The following is a 22671-nucleotide window of genomic DNA, read 5'->3' as shown; positions in this document are numbered from 1 at the left end:
TTACTTTAGTCGACTTTCAAGTGTCTTTTTATCTAGTGTCCCACGCAGTCCTCGTGAAGCTGGAAGGTGTGGTAGTACATGGTCAAACCTTGGATTTTATTCAAGATGTGTACTTAACCTCCAAAATCCTTGTAAAGGTACATATTCATCTTTCTTGAAAAAGGCAAGGTTGCCCACTCTTACCAATCCAAATCCATGCGCTCATTAATGATGTGACATTGTAAGAGATGGAGCATCCATTCTAGGCCTTTTGAAAGTATTACTCCACTCTTTTTTGCAGATGACATTGCGTTGGTGGCAGGGCTCATTTAGAGATCTATAGGGTGATTCTGTGCTTACAGCGGGGAAGTTGCACTCAGAGGAAGTTCAGATTGAAGAAAGTGCAACAGGATTGTAGCCTCAATTCTCTAATGCATGGTCTTTGTGAGTGTGGCTCCTTGCTGGAATTGCACGGATTGCAGAATCACTGCTAAAGTGCATCCTACCCATCATCTTGAACAATGAGCTAACTACTGGATAAAGTGATGGGTTCCCCCATGTGTGGTATTACGGCTTTGCAGAGCTCAAAAGGAAATCTCAAAAGGTATTGACTGGAAGATACAAAAAGATTCTGTTCCAATTGTTGGTTAGTATCGGCACCTAAGAGCCTTATTTAATGCCAGCTTTAGCCGGCACACTGTCCTTTAGGACCGCGCTGAGAAGGACCGAAGGGCACTTTAGACTCTCTCATCTTTCTGACAGAAAAGTAGCAATGCAGGTTAAGCTTCTGACATATTAGACATTTATCCAAACAGGTGTCCTTCATAATTCAGAGCTCCGAGTCATGCAACGGAAGGGCTTCCTCTGGTTCCTGTGCAAGATCCAAGACCATGATGTAACGTAGATTTATGGTAAAAGAGGGGAAGCAGATGCAAGAAGGGCGAGAGGGGTCTGACCCATGCCGTGTTACTGAGAAACCTGGAGGAGAAAGTCAGCCTCACGCTGGGCATGTCTTCTTGCCAAAGCAAAGGACCTAAATTAAGTAACTGGTAACATGTAAGTGTGGTAACCTTGCAAGCCAATACACTAATGGGTAAAGTGATCCTGGCTAGCAAAGTAGCAGAAAGATCTGTATTGGGAAGCTTTGTGGTTTTAACTGCTTAAGCTGCAGCAACAGCCTTGCACACACTTGGGAATCCGAAGCCTTGGCTATGCCAACCTGCACCTAGCTTTCTGGATTTAGGTAAGTGAGGTATCCTTATTGGGACAGAGTGTTTACTCCATTTCAAGTAAATGGAAATTCTGTGCGTAGATTTCTCAGTAGTTTGGTTTGAAGAATCTTAAACCTGGCTGCCCAAAAAAAAACCCTAGTGAATCTATGTTGCACCCTTTCCACAGCTTCAATATCCTTTCTATAAGGGTGCACCCAAAACTGCATACAATATTTCAGCTGTGGTCTAACCAATGTCTTATACAGATTAATGATCACTTCTATGCTTTTGTATTCAATGCCCTATGTATAATACCCAGCAATGTATTTATGGCTTTTCCCATCTGTAATCCTACTTTGAAATGTCTGTGTTTCTGCACCCCTTGATATCTCTGTTCCTTAACTCCATTGAGAATTCTACTGTTTATGGTATATTTATATTTGGTGTTCATTTTCCTAAAATGTACTACTTCACATTTATGTACAAAGAACTCCATCTACCGCATGTTTGCCCAAACCTATCTATGTCCTCCTGCAGTCTCACAAATTTTTCATCAGTCTGCCATACCTCTTTATGTGGTATTATATTCACCACCATTTACACCGCCCCCGCTTATCCCGGACAGCTGCCTATATCAAGCAAATGGTGCTAACCATTTTCCATTACCATAGACATCAATTACAAAGGCACCACTTAAACCGTATTAAGCGTGCCGACAATCAGCTGTTAGCAACTCATTAAAGTGTGGTTTCTTTACAATCCCAGTTTTTCCCTATTTCCTGTCACAAATTGCACTCTGCTATACAATCAGGTTTAAATTTGGTTGTTCCTACATTACAAACTTTTCTGTTGCCCGAATAACAAGCCGCGAGTAAGTATCTGAACAGGGTCACTAAGTTGTGAAAGTCTCAACCTTCCAGGTTCCAAGCGTAGACATTCCTGTTTTTATTGTTAGAAACTTATGATTTTCTTTGTAACTTGACTGTATAATTGTATTAAAGTAATTGATTGTTTCCATGCTGGAAGATAAAAGGGAAACTGTATGAATAATGCTTAAAATACAATCCAGCAAGACAGTGGCTCTTTTAGGTAACAAGAAGCCAGTTATAGTGAAATAAAATTTTAAGGTGCACAGTCACCACCATCTTCGCTGTCTATTCTATATCCTCCCCAAATGTGCAAATTTTAACTACTGTTATGGGTTTCTTGTTATCCCACACTGTGTTGCCAGTCACCTCCAGGTTCTCAGTCATTAGGTTACACCGGCCACCGAATATAGCGGGTAAATTGCGTTGACATCAATGCACCTGCTATAAGCCATGGGGACTGTAATACAAAATTTTGATATTATTTCCTCTATGCCCGAATCATTTATGTATATTTAGTACAAGATAACCCAATACTAGTTCCATCTTGCCAATCTGAAAAACATCAATTTACTTCTAATCTCTGCTTTCTATCTTCAGCCATTCCTCTTGCCATACTAACATGTTACATTTAAGACCTTGGGCTCTAATCTTCGCAACAAGTCTTTTATCAGATGCTTCTCAAAAGTCTAAATATGCCACATCTACTGCATTCCCTTTGTCCATATGCTTGATCATTTCCTCAAAGAACTTGATTAAAATAGGATGCCAAGATTGCAAACAGTTTGGTTCAGCCTGACAGTGACCGGGGGGTGGAGTCAGTAGCAAAGGAGTAGATAAGAGACATAGACAATAGCTTCAGTATTCCCAATGTTGAGCTGGAGGAAGTTGTAACTCATCCAGGACTTCAAGTCAAACAACTAGTCTGTGCCTGCGGTTAATGTCACTGAAGGTCAGTATGTAGATAAGGAAGTGGAAGGGACCAAGAAGGTAATGGTAAGGGGAAAAAAAGAGAAGCCATTGCTGCATTGTCTAAGAAGTAGGAATGGAGCTGCATTGCGCTGCAGTTCCTAGGGTTTCGGGTTGTGATCTGCTGGTAATCAGGGAAAGTAGCTCAATTCCAGCACATTAAGCCCCAGAAGAACTAGAAGGAATGTTAATTGTGTAGCAAGGAGTCCAACTAAAGCTAATTAGCATCTTTGTCATTCAAGTGCTGTAGTTGTTTTCAACGGTGGTTACATCTTAATCTAGTGTTCGTAAAATTCTCTCACAGCCATTACAACTTTTAGTTAAATTGTTTAATTACTTGGAGCTTATTTCTCTTTAACTGGCTTGGTTGCTAGTGATACTTGTGTGTGATGGTGTGTGTTTCATGGGTCCCAGATGACACAGTGCAAAGGGGCAGGCTAGGTCGCAGGCCCACTGCACTAACTTTAATAGGGACCTACAAAATTGTAACACTGGTGTCAAACCACCTTCAACAATACTGTACTAATAACAAGATACCAGTACTTGCAAAATATCTCATTAACAACAATTCCTTTCTCTCCCCCTCCCAACAACATTTTAAAATATGGCACAAGTTAGTAAAGGCAGGGGATAACTAATCTATAACCATAATCCATGGGAACAACTTGATAGGCTATAATACTCCGAAAAGATGCAATCATATTAGAATAAACAGGTAATGGAAAGAAATCATGCTAGAACAGTGTTTAACAACACAACTAACTTCAAAATGAAACTTCATGATAGTGTACCTTAATTTTAATGGTAAGTTCAACTTTTTTCTTTAACTGTACTGTATATTTAACATTCTATAATTTAAAAAACTGAAGCCATCAGAGCTTGAGGATTTTCAAACCAAAGTATGTAGACTACCTCATGTTTAAGGCTGCTAGTGATGGAGAGCGGCATTGTCACTGTGGGACCTTGCTATGCAAAAATTGTCTACCACATTATACTACATAAGAACAGTGACTTCAGTTGAAAACTAAATAGTTGGTTGTGAAGCACTTTGGACATCCTGAGAATGTGATAAGGCTCCGTATAAATGCAACTTCTTTTCAATATTATGGCATTTCTTAAAAGAATCTAACCAGTTTTGCATTAGTTTGCTGAGTGAATGTGACTTTGACAATGGAATGTTTTTGGACCTAGTAAGCTGAACCATTTCCACATCGAATCAAACAGTGAATGAGATGAATGGCCAGCTAATTTTTTTTTGATGGTGCTGGTTGAGGAAGGAATGTTGACCAAGACACCAGGAGGTCTGCCTACCCTTCAAATAGCACCACAGGATCTTTTACTTCCACCTAAGTAAGGCCTCAGTTTAATGCATCATCTAAAAGTTGACACCTCCGAAAATGCAGCACTCCCTCAGTATAGCACTGAAAACTTCAGATTATGTGCTCAAGTCCTGGATCAAGATTTGAACTCACAACCTTCTGACTCTGAGGAGACCATGCTGCCAATTAAGAGAAGCTGACACTTACTAAATATTGTCTATATGATAGTTTTCTTTTCTATGTCACATTTTTATCATGTTTAGAACAAATGTCTTCATCCTTCCAGACATCCGCTTATTCCTCTTCCTGTCAGTTCCAGATTGCATTGGCCTTCACCAATCACTAGTTCTCTATTAAACCTCTTTGCCATTTTTCCAGAGTTTCAGAAGTTATTGTACGAACAGTGCACTCCATGTGTGCTGTCACCAAACTGAGAGCAACACAAATGTACATCAAATGCTTCAAACCCTGGACATGTTTAAAAACCTGAACAAATGAAGTGGCAAAACTGAGGAAGGCCAAACTAAGTTAATAAAGCAAGTGGAACTAATGCAGGTCATCAAAATCTGTGAGTTAACCAAATGCAACAACTCTAAAAAGGTAACAGTCACTGAGAATGCCTAAAATCACACATAGCAAATAAAGGATTCAAAAGAGCAAGTTAAAACATATAAAATCAAAATAGATGTTTTAAAAATGCCATATATAAAGCACTGTGCAGTAAACACTGCTGCCATTTTGCATGCTTCTTTTATGTGGTTGACCTTTGCACAAAGGTTCATTATACAGGCAGTATATATAAAGTGACCAAACAAATTGGCCAAACTAAGGAGTATATAGATGATCATTTTATAGAAGAAATTTTACATTGGTTGTAATTGAAACAAATTCAGGGCCACAAAAAGCGGCTGCAAGAGAGGTGCCCGTAAGTCAGAGTTGCATTGTATGGCTTCCAAATAAAACTATTGTGACAACTGAAAGATTATTGAAATACCCTTCCCTAGCTAAAGAACAAATCAAGTGACAGCTATAAATCAAAAACCTACCCAAATACACTTAAGAAGCTGAGGAAGTTATCATCCCCACATATTCAGTTAAAGTCCATGTTACAATGTGTATTTTTTAGTCACAGAAATTTCTTCTGATTATGAAAAGCAAGTCATGCTGTAATCACACTGTGCAATGGCTTCAACTCATTTATCCATTAATTTATATAAAGACTAGCTGCATGTAGAACAAATTAACTATTTATTATAACCATCCAAAATTATTAATCTGCTTAAGTAAACCATCAAATTGAAACTATAAAACAAGAATAAATATAAATACTCTAAGTGTTCACTAAAATTCAAATGTGCACCAAATGATGTGCCAGTTTTGTGATGCTATTGTATTAGCTTGTTAACATTTAATTGGATTTCATTTTATTTCTAAGAACAGTGTATCAAGGAAATGAACAGCTCTTTCATAACCCTGGGCACCACAGTTTGCTGTTGTACGTTTAGATATATCCCTTTAAAATACTGCAGCAAGACACATTCTTATCATCAAGCTACAAAGAACAGATTCAAACTTAATAATTCTAATAACGATTTAAAAATTTAAGCTTTTTTAATCCATACCCAGACTTGTGTAGGTTTCTCTTGTAGTGCTGAATGTTGATGATGAAAATGTTTTTGCATAGAATCGTAGGCTTTTGTCCTAAAGAAAATGAGTACAATGCATCAAAGGTTTGTCTTTTTAAATCATCTAATATTCCATCTCCTTTCCTTACATATATGAATTTTACTAGCTAGCCAGTAAAACATGAATACTTTGAATTTACTTCACAACACTGAACAATGAAAGCTGGGCAATACTGAATTCTCAATTTAAAGGTATGTGGTTTAAAAGCAATTTCAAATCAATCAGCTACAGTGCAAAAGAGAATTCCTATTAAGAACAATTCTTGACATAAGCATTTTTTTCTTTAATAAACTAAACTTGCTCTGAACAATAAGCAACCACACAAGAATTTGCAGAAACTTGAATTTTGACAAATGTAAGATAATTTGGAAGGTTTAATGAGCGTTATTTATATAACAATACATTTTACAAGTTCATCCTTTTTTGATGGTGTACACAATGACAACTCTTCTCACTTTCGAGTATCATTATAAAAACTCTGCTAAATGTAAATAATTTTCCACTTAGGCCTGATGCACCGTCACTCCAAATACCTTTATTCCTGAGCCATTTTGATCTTAGCCCAGGTGACATGACAGAAGCCTGTGGCAACAACTCTTCTAATTTGCTTTCTTTGCCACCCCAATTGCCTCTACTCACTATTTTACTAGCATAAGGCAGAGATCAGTAACTCAACAAAAAGCAAGTCTTGAACATGCATCTCTCCAAGCTTGGCACTGCACATTTGTGACCCTGTACACAATATCCAATTCTTTTTAATGTAGCATGGAAATGGGATTACAAAATAACTAAATTTCTTCTTAAATCCAACATTGTTTTACAATTTAACACTGCTGTTGCTTCCTTCATATTCCATTGCATCTCTTTTTTGCCCTCTTCCAAATGCTTTAATTTTCCAGGATTCTCTACAATGACAACTTATTCTTGTAGATTTCTAAACTTCCATTTTACTACAGATCACTGAACGTTGCATTAAGGCAAATATTCAAATGTGCATGCAGCCAAAGCTTTTTCTCCTATGTTTTTATTAGATAGTAAAAGTAATTTCTCCATGCAAAAGGTGATAAATGTCTGGAACAATCTACCAGGCAGTGTAGTAAAGGCACAGACTATAGTGACATTTAAGCGGATGGATGCTAAGCTGGAGTTGGAATACTTTAGTGACAAGCTTCAGTGAGCCAAACGGCCTTTTCTCATCCTAGAGTTTCCTCCTTCTTCTGATGACTTGCTTTAAGAACGGAAGAAAGAGTGGCCAGGGATACATTTTTTTTCTGAAACATCCAAGTTTTTAATAGTTGGATTGCCTATGCAGGAGGACTGCATAAATCTAATACATTTAGAGTTATCTTAGTATGATAAAGAGAGTTATTGATCAATAAAGACAAAGATTTAATTATAAAAATGTTATTGCATTCCTAAATCTAATAGTTACTTATCAATGTTTAGTAAATTGGGAGTATTTTTTAAAATTAATTACACTCAGCGTAGGGTCTGGATCTGAAAGAGCTGTTGCAAGATATTTGCGGAGAGTAACCCAGCATTCACAGTTCAATACATCAGATGGAGGAGCACAGCAGAGAGTTTGTAAAGCCTCCCGTCGAATCTAAAACAAAGGGAAATTCAATTAACAATTTCTGATAAGATAAATAAAGTATTAGAAATTTTAACCATGAAGACAAACCAAACCAATATTAAACCTGTATGTATATATTAACAACTAAAGTCTTAAGATCTCACAGAGTAGCTTTGCATGCATTTATATGTGCAACTGAATGGTTGTGTAAATAAAGTAGCGTTTATTCAGACTGAGAATAGATGCAGCTTGTTAAGAAAAGGCAGCTTATTCCAGTGCTATGAAATGCTAGTTTTTTTTTCTGTTTGCTGAAGACAGCTGAAACATTAATTTATGTAGTCTATTCTTCAACTGCCACTACAACAGAAAAGTACTCAAGAAATATTGACTCCTGCAATAAAATAGTGGACATTTAATAAATCCCACAAAAGAACTCACCTCCTTCGGCTGGCTGGGATCCATTCGTCCTACTATAATCTGCAACTGTTCCTGATTCATAAATGTGTAGCTCTGTAGTAAAATATTAAATTATACTTAACAACATTTTCTATTACTTACAATTACATGTTAAAGGCTTTAGTTTGCAAGTGCTTAATGTTATAAAGTAGTTTTATTGACTACGTGATGCATCAAAGAAACCTTCCAAAAAACATGGAAACCATTGGTTCCTTCACCAGTAAAGGCCTTCCAGATGCTTTGCTCATATTGATAAAAATTTTTAGCCAGTAGTACACTTGTAAAAGTACATCACCCCTTTGTGTATACTTTTACACCGGGGTCTCATTATGGCAACTTTCATATGCTGTAAGGTTCTGTAGTATCTATATAGGTATCAAATTTATTGGACATTTCAGATTCTTGTTCCTTAAGGGTCTCGTAATACTTGTTTACTGGGTATCTAGCCAGGACAGTATTTTGCATAAATGCAGTATCAGGATTTAATGTGCTTATTTAAAAATAAGTAAATACATATATAATAAATAAAAAATTTAATTCAGTATGTGAGGTGCTCATTTAATCGAAAACACTTTATAAGTACCTGCAGTATCCGTTACTCCTGTAAATGGTGCTATGATAAGGACTTTCAACATTAAAAGTGTCACACTGTGAGATACATTTTGACTGCTATTTTTTAAGCTAGAGTACGTTGCACCAAAATTGTGCAATCTGGCCACCGGGTACCCACAAATCACTCAAATACTGTCATTCAGCTGCCATTTTTTCTCAGTAATTGAAATTTCTAATATCCAAAGTAAGATTTAAACAACCTTTTAAAAATTAAATGTTTCACATATTATTACATTTGAACAGTCTTTTGTGTCTTTTATTGCCTTCATTATAATTTGTACTGATAAGTAAAAGGCCCCAGCCTCTCTCAAAAGCCTGGGCTTGGACCTAATAATTTTGCCCAGAGTTGTGACTCAAAGCTCAATTTGAATTGTGCAGTTTGTGCACCCTATTTTGAGACATATCAGTATTGTTCAGTCACCACTACTGATGGGATATTTCTCTTTAGTTTCTAGTACTTTCTGCCCAGTAGCTTCTTGTCAAATAATTTTCAAAAAGAGAACAAGTTTCAAAAACTATGAGGTAATATTTATAATGGGCCAGAAATTGCTGCAATGGAGCATCTCATGGCGAACCATGTTAATTGGCCTTTTTACCTCACCGTTCACATCACATTATATTTGCGCCGCAAATTGTTGGAACATCGAAACAATAATGGTCCAAAGATGTCAAAGTCGCATCTGGGACCTCATGAACGTCATGCCCAATGGTCTATCTCCTTAACCAATTAAAGAAAAGGATAGAGAAAGAAACAGAGTGAACAATGTAGAAGGAAATAGGGTGAATTAGAGTCAATTTAGATACAGAAAGAGAAATAAAGAGAGGGAAAGAGAGTGGATTAAGAGAGAGAGAGGGAAGAGACAGAAAGGAAAAGTAATTAAAAGATTAAAAAGAACAAGCAGAAGAAGAGGGCATTATAACCCAGTTGTGTTTAGGAATTTTTGTATTGGTCCTTGAGCAGTTAATGAGTGAACGGCAGGGTAGGTGTGTAAAATATAAAAACATTCATGACCCATGAAGTATAGAACCAGTGGCCCTATCCATCATGATTACAAACATTGGAACTGCTTTCATAGGAACATAGGAATTGCTATATGAATAAAGACCAAGGTCCATCTAGTTCGCCAGCAACCATCCTGGTAGTTGCATGATACAATGATGATGGAGTTGTTGACTAATCATAGCAATCAATCTCTATTAATTAGTCTACAACAGACACAGAAATGACACAAGGAAAACCTTAGTGATGGGGAGCTTTGGGAACCATAGGACCAAAGCCATCTTTTTCCTCCCAAGCACACTACACTTATCATGTCATGTCTCAAATTACTCACATACTGCATCCCAGAATGTTATTTTCTGAAAGAAATCTATCAAATTTGCACTTATGAGTGTCGAAACAGCTTTGCATCCTGAAAATCCTGGGCTTCCAAGGTTGAATGTCATGCCAGGACAATAAATTACGTCATTTACAGGGTCCTTACAACATAAATTACCAGCCCTAAATGACTGCAACGAGATTAATTCGCATTAGCATCGTAAATCCAGCATTTTCATGACACACAATGAATTTCAGTGACTTTTTTTTGGTTTTGTTGATGCTAACGGCGGAGCAGCGCATAATCGTCCAGCAATTTGCAGAGAATCGGAACTCATGGTGTATCTTCTTCGCCACAAATTGCTGGACTTTTTGTGAACTAATAATGACAAGCGCCATTAATGCCTCATTATTTTACCAGCAATTTCTTGCCTATTGAGTTTTTTTTTGAAAAGAGAATGTTTGTGTTTGTGTGAAAGGCACAAATACAGAGAAAGATAGACCACGGTATATATTTTTCCTCATTCTAGGAGAGAAACTAGTTTGGGGTGATGGAGCTTCTCTAGCCTTTGGCATCCACCCTTGGAGGAAGTGGGTGAAAGTGCATGGAGGATTAAGGGTGAGCTGAGTGGAAACTCCTATTATGACAGCACCTACAGGGGTAACCGGTACTACAGGCAGAATAATGGTTTGTCCATTGGTACAAGATTACCAAACAAAGTTTTTAAGGAAACAAGCCTTATATACCAAATTTATGTATTAAAACAGTAAGTAGCACACAACAGCCAATTGGTATTGCACCTGTAATTAGCATTGTAAGGGTCACATTGTGTGACTCATTTAGTAAGGAGAAAGTGAGTGGAGCAAAGGGGAGAGAAGAATAAAGGGGTTGAGTGGGTCAAAGAGGAAGAAAAGAAAAAGAAAGAACTTGCATTTATATAGCGCCTTTCACAATCTCAGGATGTCCCAAAGCACTTTACAGCCAACTAAGCACTTTTGAAGTGTAGTCACTGTTGTAATGTAGGAAACGCGGCAGTCAATTTGCGCACAGCAAGGTCCCACAAACAGCAGTGATAAATGACCAGATAATCTGTTTTTAGTGAAGTTGTTTGAGGCACAAATATTGGCCCAGGACACTGGGGAAACCCCCCAATCTCTTCTTCCAATGGTGGCCATAGGATCTTTTACATCTTCCTGAGAAGGCAGATGGTTTAACGTCTCATCCAAAAGAGTTAGGAGAAGGGAGGAGGCACTAGGAAGGGGAATTAGTATTGAGAAGGTAGAGGGGTAGCAGACATCATGGGAGTGAGGGGGATGGGAGAAAACATGAATGATTGAAGAGGAGATGGGAAGGGAGACACTGAAACCACATCTTCACTACAACCACCAGCCCAAATGCAGCTTGCAGCTATTGGAGGCTCCTTTCCCCACAACACCATGCCATAGCACCCACCCAAAAAGAATTCTTCCATAATGCTGCACAGAGGGAGTCAAAACCAAGTGCAGTATTTAGGTCAAACAGCATTGTATGGCAAAGGGATAATTGGACTAACGTGGGGGTGGAGAAAGGGAGACGGTTAAGAGGGAAAGAGGTGGGGAGAGAGACTGAGGGCAGAGAAGAAGAAAGGAAAAGGAGAAAGGGGGGTGGTGAGAGTTACATGGAAATTACAACTGGGAAACAGGCCATTTGGCCTGACCACTCCATGTTGTTGTTCATTTTCCATATAATATAGCCCTTTACCTCCTCTCCTTCATCCTCCTATCTAATCTATTTTTAAAATGTTGATATGATCCCTGCTTCAATTACCAACTCTGGTGCATCCCCATAACCCACAGTGTAAAAAGGTTTCTCCTGTTCTCGGCCTTAAATCTCTTACAATTAATCTTGTATCCATGTCCCTTCATTCTAGATCCCTCAAACACTGGAAACAGTATGTTTCTACCTAATCTGTTCCATCCCTTCATAATTTTAAACATCACTATCAAATCATCCCATAATCTTCCCTGTTTTAACAAAAACAGCACCAATTTTTCTAGTCTTTCTTTGTATTTCCTCTCACCAGGCAGCATCTCGGTGAATTTGTGCTGTACCCTCTCTTGCCTCGACATCCTTTAATAGTGTGGAGCCCAAAACTGCACACAGTACTCTAACTGTGGTGTTACTAAGGTTTTATATAGATTCAGAGGGGGAGGGGCAAGGGTGAAGGAGGAAAGAGGAGGAGAGGAGACAACAAGAAATGCGCTCCCTAGCTAAGAGTTTTGAGGTGGTTGGTGAACATCTAGTCACCATGTGCAAAATACTAATTGGTGTGGGAGGTAGGGGGACAAAAGGATCCAATTCACTACAAAGCCGGGAGTCCCAACCATAAAATTTAGCCAAGCGGGTTGGGTTGTGGCATGCTAGCAAACATTAGGAATTATAGTTAAAGTTCAATAAACAGATCAACATCAGTTGAGTTATGGTCACATATCATTATGTGGACTTTCTCCTTACTAAATGAGTCACATAACGTGACCCTTACAATGCTAATTACAGGTGCAATACCAATTGGCTGTTGTGTGCTACTTACTGTTTTAATACATAAATTTGGTATATAAGGCTTGTTTCCTTAAAAACTTTGTTTGGTAATCTTGTACCAATGGACAAACCATTATTCTGCCTGTAGTACCGGCTACCCCTGTAGGTGCTGTCATAATAGGAGTTTCCAATGTCAAAGGTGTCACACCTTGCCTGTCACACACAGCCTTGCGTCATACACCGTGGCAAAAAGATGCTGGTAGGGTTTTAAATATTACGAGCACAATGTTTTTTTTCTCAAAGCTTAGATGGATTTGCACGTCTCTCCCTACCCATCTCTCCTGTCCCCTCCCCATCTTCCTGCTCCCCTTCCTCCATCCTCACTCCTTCTCTCTCCCCTACCCCTTCCTTGCTCTCCATCCCAACTCTACTCTTCCCCCTCCCCTTTCTCCTCTCCCTATCCTTTTCCCTCGTCTCTCCTCCCTCTTCGCTTTCCCCTAACCCTGTTTGACCTGAATGCTGAATTTGGTCTCAATTCCCCATGTACAATGCAACAGGCGATTGATATATATTTTATTTATATATTTGTATATTTTTCTTAATTACAGTGATGATTTCTTAGCTATAGGTGGTTATAGACTGAGAAGTGTATTCTTTAAGAACCAAGAAATCTTTGTGAGAAAATTAATGAGGATGCCTTCAGCTAGTCTTCTTTCAAGGAACACTGATTAGATTAAAGAAAATGAAGCATTACCTGTAATTCAGGGACTGCCAGCCACCATGCACTCCCTGCCTGTTTCGCATATCATTGGAAATTACTAATGGCTGCAATTATTTTTGTGAGCACTACAGCACCTTTACATCAATTACAGTAATTAAGCTTGTTGTTTTCAGCAGAAAGCCTCATTAGCAGCAGAGCACGTGATGCATGGCTAGCACATACTGAATCAGTGTTGCTGAAGAGATTGTAGTCTGTGCCATCTCCTTCGGGAAGACCCCAAGACCACACTTAACCTCATCACTTTCGTTACTGACCAACAGCAGCAACACGAGACAGCAAGACAATTCTGAAGACATGATGGCTTTCCCAGAGTTTGAGGAGAGTCACTGACTGCACCAACATTGCTATTTGGCCCCTGGTGGACATTACTGTGCACATTATAGATTTTGAACTCTTAGGGCTCAATTTTCCAGGGAAATTGCAGGTGCATTGGGGGCGGGGGGCTCCGAAAATCGGGGAAATCCTGTTCCGGTTCGGAACCTCGCTCCAACCAGCAAACTCCCAAATGTGGAAGTCCCACCGGCAATTAAAGCCGGCGGGATGATACTTGACACAGTTGTTTAGTTTAAGTAGTTGAACTACTTAATTTTCTCCACTGAGGCAGGGGTGCGATTTTGAAGCATCCTCAGAATGTTTCCCGTGCTGTGGGAAACACTCCATGTTGCAACAGACTTGTTTCAGCCAGCAGCCAGTGGGACATTCAAATGCTTATTTGACAGATGGGGAGAAAAGGTCGCTTATTGCAGAAGGGCACTCAGTTCTTTCAAATAAAGTTTTGACTGCAAGATCTTTGTGTTTTCACTGAAAATTCTTCTATCCACACATATTTAACTACTTTGCTGATCCCCTCAAACTCACACCGTCAGGATGGGGGGGGTGCCATGGCATCACCAGCTTCGCCAGGCACGGCATCCACCTGCGCCACTTGGAGCTCCACAACACAGTGCTGCGCCACAGGCACCTGCACAAGAGCACAGAGGGCAACAACAGAGAGAGGTGACGCTTGAGGAGGCCCCATGCACATCTGCCACCCACATGGAGGAGGAAGAGGAGGAGGAGGAGGATCCCATGGGCAGAGCAGTAGCTCACCAGGCTGCTCGTGAGGCCAGGGAGTCACTGATATGTGAACAGTTCTCCTTACATCAGAAAGTGTGAACAATCCAGACCTCATACCACCTGAAAGAGCAGCACCCACATCAAGCCGCCCAACCATTCCTGCACAAAACAGTCCTGCAACTACACATACACCCACTGTAAAGTGACCCAATGAGTAACATCAAGTGTCGCCATTCATGGTGAACCTCATGAAAGGGCCCTATCATAAAAAACAGTCAAGAATGGGCAAGGCGTGGCAGCAGTGATGACAATCATAACATTTAATGTCACTATAACAAAAACTAAATATAAATGAAAAACATGACAGTCTGTCAAACACCCTTGTGCATACCCTTTGTGCTCACAAAACCTTCGTCTTTCTCTTACGACTACTTCTACGTGGTGCATCCCCTGTGGCTGCAGCAGATGTAGTGGCAGCTTGCTTATGTTCATACCCTGACTGCTTAGATGCTTTCGGCCTACGCTCTCTGGGTTCTGGAGCCCGTGAGGGCCCCTCCAAAGACTGTTCCACCTGCACCTGTGCAGAGGAAGACTCGGCCAGCTGGACAGGAGGCAGCATTGCAAGTACTGATTGAGAGGGGGGGCAACGGGTGAGATGTGGAAGCGCTTTGAGTGGGTCCCCACTTCCATGTCCCCTTTCGCCATCATCCCTCCTCTGGGCCAGGGCTACATCACTACTACCACTCTGCTGGACAATAGTTTGGAGGACATGTGTGATGCCTTGTAAGGCCAATGCTAGTGTATCTGTCTGCCTGCTTAAGGCGGCAGAATGTTGTTCAGCCTGAGTCCGAACGGCCATTGTCAGGGCCTGTATGGACTCATTTGTGAGCTGTGCTTGAAGCTCAATGGAGGCTAGCCTTCTCTCCATCGCAGACATTCCCACACTTATCTGTGACACTATCTCAGAGATTCCCTCCCGTACCTGTGCCACCATTTCACTCATGCAGGAGCTGGACTCCTCCATTCTCTGCGCTATTGTGGAGCGTGCGCGTGGCACCTGTTCCAGCACCTCGCAAACGTGCTGCTGTCCCTCGATCATTCTCCTTTTAAAGGATGGCCCCCAGGGTTCTGCATCTGCGTCCGGCCGAGCAGTGCCTGGAGTTGAATGATCCTACTGATGCAGACTCTCCGCAGCTGCCCGACACCTCTGTCTGCTCGTGCTCATGTGTGTGGTATCTTACCAGGTACCAACCCAACTAACTGAAGACGAGGACTCACTGAGGCGCGAGTATCGGTGCTGGTGGATGACTCAATCAGATGTGACGGTGCACCCTCAGAGGCCAGCAGGTCCTCTGAGGAATCGGCCTTTGCCACCACAGTGGTCACTGAAGGCCCTGTAATAGAACAGAAGGCAATATTAAGCATCAACGCAGACGTGTCATGTTGCGATGAGCATACTGAGGTGTTGAAGATGGCAAGGCATGTTAACATCAATTCATACTGTGCGTGACGAATATTAAAGTTGTGTCACCAGATGTTTGTGGGGTGCCAGTCTCGGCGTCCCCGACGGACAGGCACTCGAGGGTGCGGCTGAGCTCCAGCGCCTTCTGCTCCGCGTCCATAAGGATGACGATTTGTTGCAGTCCCCCCTCCAGTCCTCGCCCTCTCCCATGCATTTTGCGCTCTCCTAGAAGGGGAGAAAGAACAGGCGTGTGAGTGAGTGATGGTGAAGTGGCCAACCGATGAATGCATTGCTTTGGGTAAGGCTGACCGTGAGAGAGATGCATTAGAGGGTGAGTATGAGACAGCCATGACACTGGATGAGGATTGGGTTGAGTGGTAGTGATGGGGTGACTAATGGGGAGGTGAGAATTTGCTGAGGAAGTGCAAGTTAGTAGAGGATGAGCCTTAAGTGGGTATGAGGAGTGATGTGATAGAGTAGTGTTGGCAGTGCAGAATGAGTTAGGGGCTGTGAGCGGTGATGTGGAAGACAGAATGTAGGAGAATCAATAAGTGTACTTACTTTGGCTGACCTAGTTAGGTCATTGAAGCGCTTCCTGCACTGGACCCTGGTGCGGGAGATGTTGCTGCTGTTCGTGACCTGCTCTGCCACCTCGAGCCAGGCCTCCTTGGTGGCAGAGGCAGGCTACTACCTCCCGTCCGCCGGGTAAAACAGATCCCTCCTCCTCCTCACACCATCCAGTAGTACCTGGGGTGAGGCATCATTGAATCTTGGAGAGCAGCCTTGCCCCTGTGTTGCTCCATTGTGATATGTGGGTGCTTGCTCCAGGAAAAGCCATTGGAGGACCGCCCCTTTAAATAGAGCTCCTCCAGCTGACAGCCTGTAATGTGGGTGTGCAGTCCGCCCACTGCGCAGCTTTCGGATGGCAAACCCGGAAGCCACATTAAGTGGCATCAATTGAATCGCGATCACATGGGGAGCGGACATTTTTTTATTGGGAGGGTTACCTGCGCGCCCATTCACCCTCCCCAACCCCGCTGCCATCCCGCCTCCACTCTAATATTGGGGCCTTAATCTCCAGCTGGCATACAACCAGAATAGAATAATGCAGTGGATTTTTTAAAAATTCATTCATGGGATGTAGGTGTCACTGGCAAGGCCAGCATTTATTGCCCATCCCTAATTGCCCTTGAGAAGGTGGTGGTGAGCCGCCTTCTTGAACTGCTGCAGTCCATGTGGTGAAGGTTCTCCCACAGTGATGTTAGGTAGGGAGTTCCAAGATTTTGACCCAGCAACGATGATGGAACGGCGATATATTTCCAAGTCGGGATGGTGTGTGACTTGAAGGGGAACGTGCAGGTGGTGGTGTTGCCATGCACCTGCTGCCCTTGTCCTTCTTGGTGGTAGAGGAGCAGGTTTGGGAGTTGCTGTCGAAGAAGCCTTGGTGAGCTGCTGCAGTGCATCTTGTAGGTGAAACACATGCAGCTATGGTGCATTTCCTGAGGGTTCCTATTAATGTCTTCATGTCTGCCTCTCTTACTTGAAGGGGAAGCTCAAGTAGTAACATGGCTCCTAAGAGACCAAGGTTATGCTATGTAGTCATCGCTCAAGGCATTTTTGCATCAACCTGAACAGATGCAGAACATAGGTACAACAAGATTCATGCTACAAACAGAATCATTATCAAACATACGACTGGTAGCTTGAAGCATAAATTCAGATGTTGCGCCCAATCGGTGGTGGGAGGGAGTTAACACCTTACTGCAGAACTCCCCATCTGTGTGCTCCTTAATTCAACCTGAAAAGAGGCCTCAACGTGCAGGTCAACAACCAGCATGGCAGAGCAACAGGCTGAAAATGCTGACAAGAAGTTAGCTGTGGAGCCAGCAATGCAACAAATGACACGAGTGCAGCAGGCACTACTTCATGATGACTTCCAATGTATGCCAGAGATGCAAACCACATCTGCAAAGAAACAAAACATAAACCATTGTCTCCTACTCTTTCAGGCTCGATTCTTCCAATTCCATGTACTGCCATTTCCAGCTTTATTACAGGCAATGACAAATAGTCAACACTGTTTAAATGAAGTGAAGTGCATTTAATTTTACTACTGTGTGATTTGTGAATGTTGAAAGCTGGATTTTACTAATTCCTTTTCATTGGCTGACCCACTCTGTGGCAGGGTTATCGTCAACCTTTTAACCCACATACTGAAAACAGTAAAATCATGCATCAGTCTTTGTAGCCCTTAGAAACCAAAACGAACCCTCAGTGAACCTCTTAATAGCGCACAAACAGCAATTTCCAGACTTTAGCAATTCATGAAACATTACTTTGGGCCATTATACTTTCAGCCATTCAGACAAAAGCATTTTGTTCAGAATTTTACTTTCCACTAACAAAAGTGTTAAAAGATTGACAAAGATTATTACTTTTAATTAAAAGAGTTAGCAAACAGGAAAGAAAGAAAATTAGAAATTCATCTGTATTACATCTACAGCTGACTCAGATAATGGGTGCATTTGTCACTCCCTAGAAGAAAAATAGCTCAAGTAAGTTTTTGATTTATTGTGTAGTCTGAACAACCATTATACAGGTGATTCCAAAACCTATACACTGTAAAAGCTCAATTGGACAAGACCGTGCCAACTGTCAAGGCACTTGTAACATGATGGAAGAGTTCCAGATGAGAAAGGCAGTAAAAATGGAAAAGACAAATAGACAATCTGACAAGCAAGAAACTTTGCAACTCTTAAGTGAGCTAATTGAAAAGAGAAGTGGAAAATCACTGGAATGGAACCAGTAAAGGACAAGGGCAGAAAAGAAAAGTATGAGGAGGCGTGTCTGGCACCAGGAGTTTCAGGAAACTCATGAACTGGAAGATCAGATTGAGTATTTGAATTCAGTTTTTAAAATTCTGAAAATAAAAAACTGATATCTGGTCGCCACACTACAGGAAGGATGTGATCGCTTTGGAGAGGGTGCAGAGGAGATTCACCAGGATGTTACCAGGGCTGGAGCGCTTCAGCTATGAAGAGAGACTGGGAAGATTGGGTTTGTTTTCCTTGGAGCAGAGGAGGCTGAGGGGGGACATGATTGAGGTGTACAAAATTATGAGGGGCACAGATAGGATGGATACTAAGGAGCTTTTTCCCTTCGTTGAGGGTACTATAACAAGGGGACATAGATTCAAGGTAAAAGGTGGGAGGTTTAGAGGGGATTTGAGAAAGAACTTTTTCACCCAGAGGGTGGTTGGAGTCTGGAACTCACTGCCTGAAAGGGTTGTGGAGGCAGGAACCCTCACAACATTCAAGAAGCATTTGGATGAGCACTTGAAATGCCATAGCATACAAGGCTACGGACCAAATGCTGGAATATGGGATTAGAGTAGACAGGGCTGATGGCCGGCGCGGACACGATGGGCCAAAGGGCCTCTATCCGTGCTGTATAACTCTATGACTCTATGACTCTAAAAGTGACCATGAAGCTGTTGGATTGTTGTAAAAAACCAACTGGTTCACCAATGTCCTTTAGAGAAGGTAACTTGCCATCGTTACCCGGTCTGGCCTATATGTGACTCCAGCTCCACACTAATGTGGTTGACTCTTAACTGCCCTGTGAAGTGGGCAAGCAAGCCACTGAGTTACATCAAACTGCTACAGTGCAGCAGTTCTCAAAGGCAACTAGGGATGGGCAATAAATTGCTGGCCTTAACAGTGATCCCCACATCCCGAGAATGAATTTTTAAAAATCCCATCTGATACTCTTCAGATTATGATCCACATCAAGATATGAAATATTACAGGGCTACCTGAAGAGCTGGCTAAATCAGCAAGAGAAGTGAAGAGAGAAAGTATCTTCAAAAGCAAAATACTGTGGATACTGGAAATCTGAAATAAAAACAGAAGGTGCTGGAAATACTCAGCAAGTCAGGCAGCATCTGTGGAGAAAGAAACAGAGTTAACATTTCAGGTCGATGACACTTTGTCAGAACTGGAAGAAGTTGAAGATTTAACCGTTTTTTAAGCAAGTACAGAGCCAGAGAAAGTGGGGGGGGTGGGGGGGGGGGGTGGGGGGGGGAGAAAAGAACAAAAGGGAAGGTCTGTGATAGGATGGAGGGCAAGAATGATTAAATGACAAAAGGGATGATGGTGCAAGACAAGGAGGGTGGTAATGGATCAAGTAAAGAAACAAAAGATGAATGTAAGTAATCTTACAACACCAGGTTATAGTCCAACAGTTTTATTTGAAAATCACAAGCTTTCGGAGCTTTTGTCCTTCGTCAGGTGTGTGAAGGTTTCCATCAAAGCACCGCATATATAGTCACAGAACAATGCCTGGTGATTACAGATAATCTTTCCAACTGCCTGTTATCACACCTCTGCATGGATGGTGTTCAGACGGGGGAACATTACACCCAAGACCACTGAATACACAAGCGGTCAGATTACAAAGACAGAGAGAGAGAGAGAGAGAGAGACACACAAAGAATGGCCAGTTGTATTAAAAACAGATAACTTATTTTTCCCCCCCGGTGGGGTTACATGTAGCGTGACATGAACCCAAGATCCCGTCCTCATGGGTACGGAACTTGGCTATCAATTTCTGCTCGACGATTTTGCGTTGTCGTGTGTCTCGAAGGCCGCCTTCGAGAATGCTTACCCAAAGATCGGAGGCTGAGTGTCCTTGACTGCTGAAGTGTTCGCCCGACTGGGAGGGAACCCTCCTGTCTGGCGATTGTTGTGCGGTGTCCGTTCATCCGTTGTCGCAGTGTCTGCATGGTCTCGCCAATGTACCACGCTCCGGGGCATCCTTTCCTGCAATGTATGAGGTAGACAACGTTGGCCGAGTCACAGGAGTATGAGCCATGTACCTGGTGGGTGGTGTCCTCTCGTCTCTTGGTGGTATCTGTGTCGGTGATCTGGCATGTCTTGCAGAGGTTGCTGTGGCAGAGTTGTGTGGTGTCGTGGACGCTGTTCTCCTGAGAGCTGGGTAATTTGCTGTGATCGATGGTCTGTTTGAGGTTGGGTGGCTGTTTGAAGGCGAGTAGTGGAGGCGTGGGGATGGCCTTAGCGAGGTGCTCGTCGTCATCAATGACATGTTGAAAGCTGCGGAGAACATGGCGTAGTTTCTCCGCTCCGGGGAAGTACTGGACATCGAAGGGTACTCTGTTGGTTGCGTCCCGTGTTTGTCTTCTGAGGAGGTCTATGCGATTTTTCGCTGTGGCCCATCGGAACTGTCGATCGGCGGGTCGAGCATCGTATCCCGTTCTTACGAGGGCGTCTTTCAGCGTCTGTAGGTGTCCATCGCGTGCCTCCTCGTCTGAGCAGACCCTGTGTATTCGCAGGGCCTGTCCATAGGGGATGGCCTCTTTGACGTGGTTAGGGTGGAAGCTGGAAAAGTGGAGCATCGTGAGGTTGTCTGTGGGCTTGCGGTAGAGTGAGGTGCTGAGGTGCCTGTCTTTGATGGAGATTCGTGTGTCCAAGAAAGAAACTGATTCTGAGGAGTATGCAGACACTGCGACAACGGATGAACGGACACCGCACAACAATCACCAGACAGGCGGGTTCCCTCCCAGTCGGGGAACACTTCAGCAGTCAAGGACACTCAGCCTCCGATCTTCGGGTAAGCATTCTCGAAGGCGGCCTTCGAGACACACGACAACGCAAAATCGTTGAGCAGAAATTGATAGCCAAGTTCCGTACTCATGAGGACGGCCTCAACCAGGATCTTGGGTTCATGTCACGCTACATGTAACCCCACCGGGGGGGAAAAATAAGTTATCTGTTTTTAATACAACTGGCCATTCTTTGTCTCTCTCTCTTTCTGTCTTGTAATCTGACCGCTTGCGTATTCAGTGGTCTTAGGTGTAATGTTCCCCTGTCTGAACACCATCCATGCAGAGGTGTGATAACAGGCAGTTGGAAAGATTATCTGTAATCACCAGGCATTGTTCTGTGACTATATATGCGGTGCTTTGATGGAAACCTTCACACACCTGACGAAGGACAAAAGCTCCGAAAGCTTGTGATTTTCAAATAAAACTGTTGGACTATAACCTGGTGTTGTAAGATTCCTTACATTTGTCCACCCCAGTCCATCACCGGCATCTCCACATCAAACAAAAAATGGGTCTAGAGGAGGTGTAAATGGCAACAGCAGAACCATTATCAGCACCTGCTGTCCGAAAAAAGTGGGAGCAGTGGTTGTGATCTGAAGTTATTGAAATCAGTGTTGAGGCCGGAAGGTTGTAAAATGCCTGATTGAAAGATGAGGTGCTGTTCCTCAAGTTTCCGTCAAGTTTCGTTGGAACAGTGTAAGAGGCCGAGGACGGAGAGGTCAGAGTGGGAGTGGGATGGGGAATTAAAATGGCAAGCGACCGGCAGGTCAGGGTCACGCTTGAGGACTGAGCGGAGGTGTTCAGCAAAACGATCATCCAATCTGCGTTTGGTCTCCCCAATGTAGAGGATACCGCATTGTGAGCAGCGAATACAGTGTACTAAATTGAAAGTAATATAAGTAAATCGTTGTTTCACCTGAAAGGAGTGTTTGGGCCCTGGACGGTGAAAAGGGAGGAGGTAAAAAGGCAGGTTTTGCATCTCCTGCGCTCGCACAGGAAGGTGCCATGGGGAGCAGAGTGGGTGTTGGAGGTGATGGAAGAGTGGACCAGGGTGTGGCAGAGGGAGTGCTGAAAGTGGAGGGGAGGGGAAGATGTGTCTGGTGGTGGTATCGAGCTGGAGGTGGCAGAATTGGCGAAGGACAATATGTTTAATGTGGAGGCTGGTGGGGTGGAAGGTGAAGACAAGGGGGACCCTATCGTTGTTTTGGGAGGGAGGGGAAGGGTGACAGCAGAAGTTCAGGA

At 42.5% G+C, this 22671-nt stretch overlaps 1 protein-coding gene across 4 annotated transcripts in view; it reads right to left on the bottom strand.

The window, feature by feature from the left end:
- tbc1d32 (TBC1 domain family, member 32) overlaps window positions 1-22671 on the bottom strand; it is a 252709-nt gene that overhangs the window by 183589 nt on the left and 46449 nt on the right. For all 4 annotated transcript variants that reach the window (XR_010962915.1, XM_067984665.1, XM_067984664.1 and 1 more), the window contains exons 5-7: window positions 8042-8113; window positions 7508-7633; window positions 5967-6045 (exon numbers count right to left, since the gene is read on the bottom strand). Coding sequence is in view for 3 of the 4 variants with exons in the window: in XM_067984665.1 (XP_067840766.1) it covers window positions 5967-6045; window positions 7508-7633; window positions 8042-8113 (277 nt within the window). In the remaining variant the exon portion in view is untranslated. The remainder of the gene's footprint in view (window positions 1-5966; window positions 6046-7507; window positions 7634-8041; window positions 8114-22671) is intronic.

The sequence above is a fragment of the Heptranchias perlo genome, chromosome 5, assembly GCF_035084215.1.
Source record: "Heptranchias perlo isolate sHepPer1 chromosome 5, sHepPer1.hap1, whole genome shotgun sequence".
In the NCBI taxonomy this organism is placed as follows: Eukaryota; Metazoa; Chordata; class Chondrichthyes; order Hexanchiformes; family Hexanchidae; genus Heptranchias; species Heptranchias perlo.
This window is presented reverse-complemented; position numbering and strand designations above follow the sequence as displayed.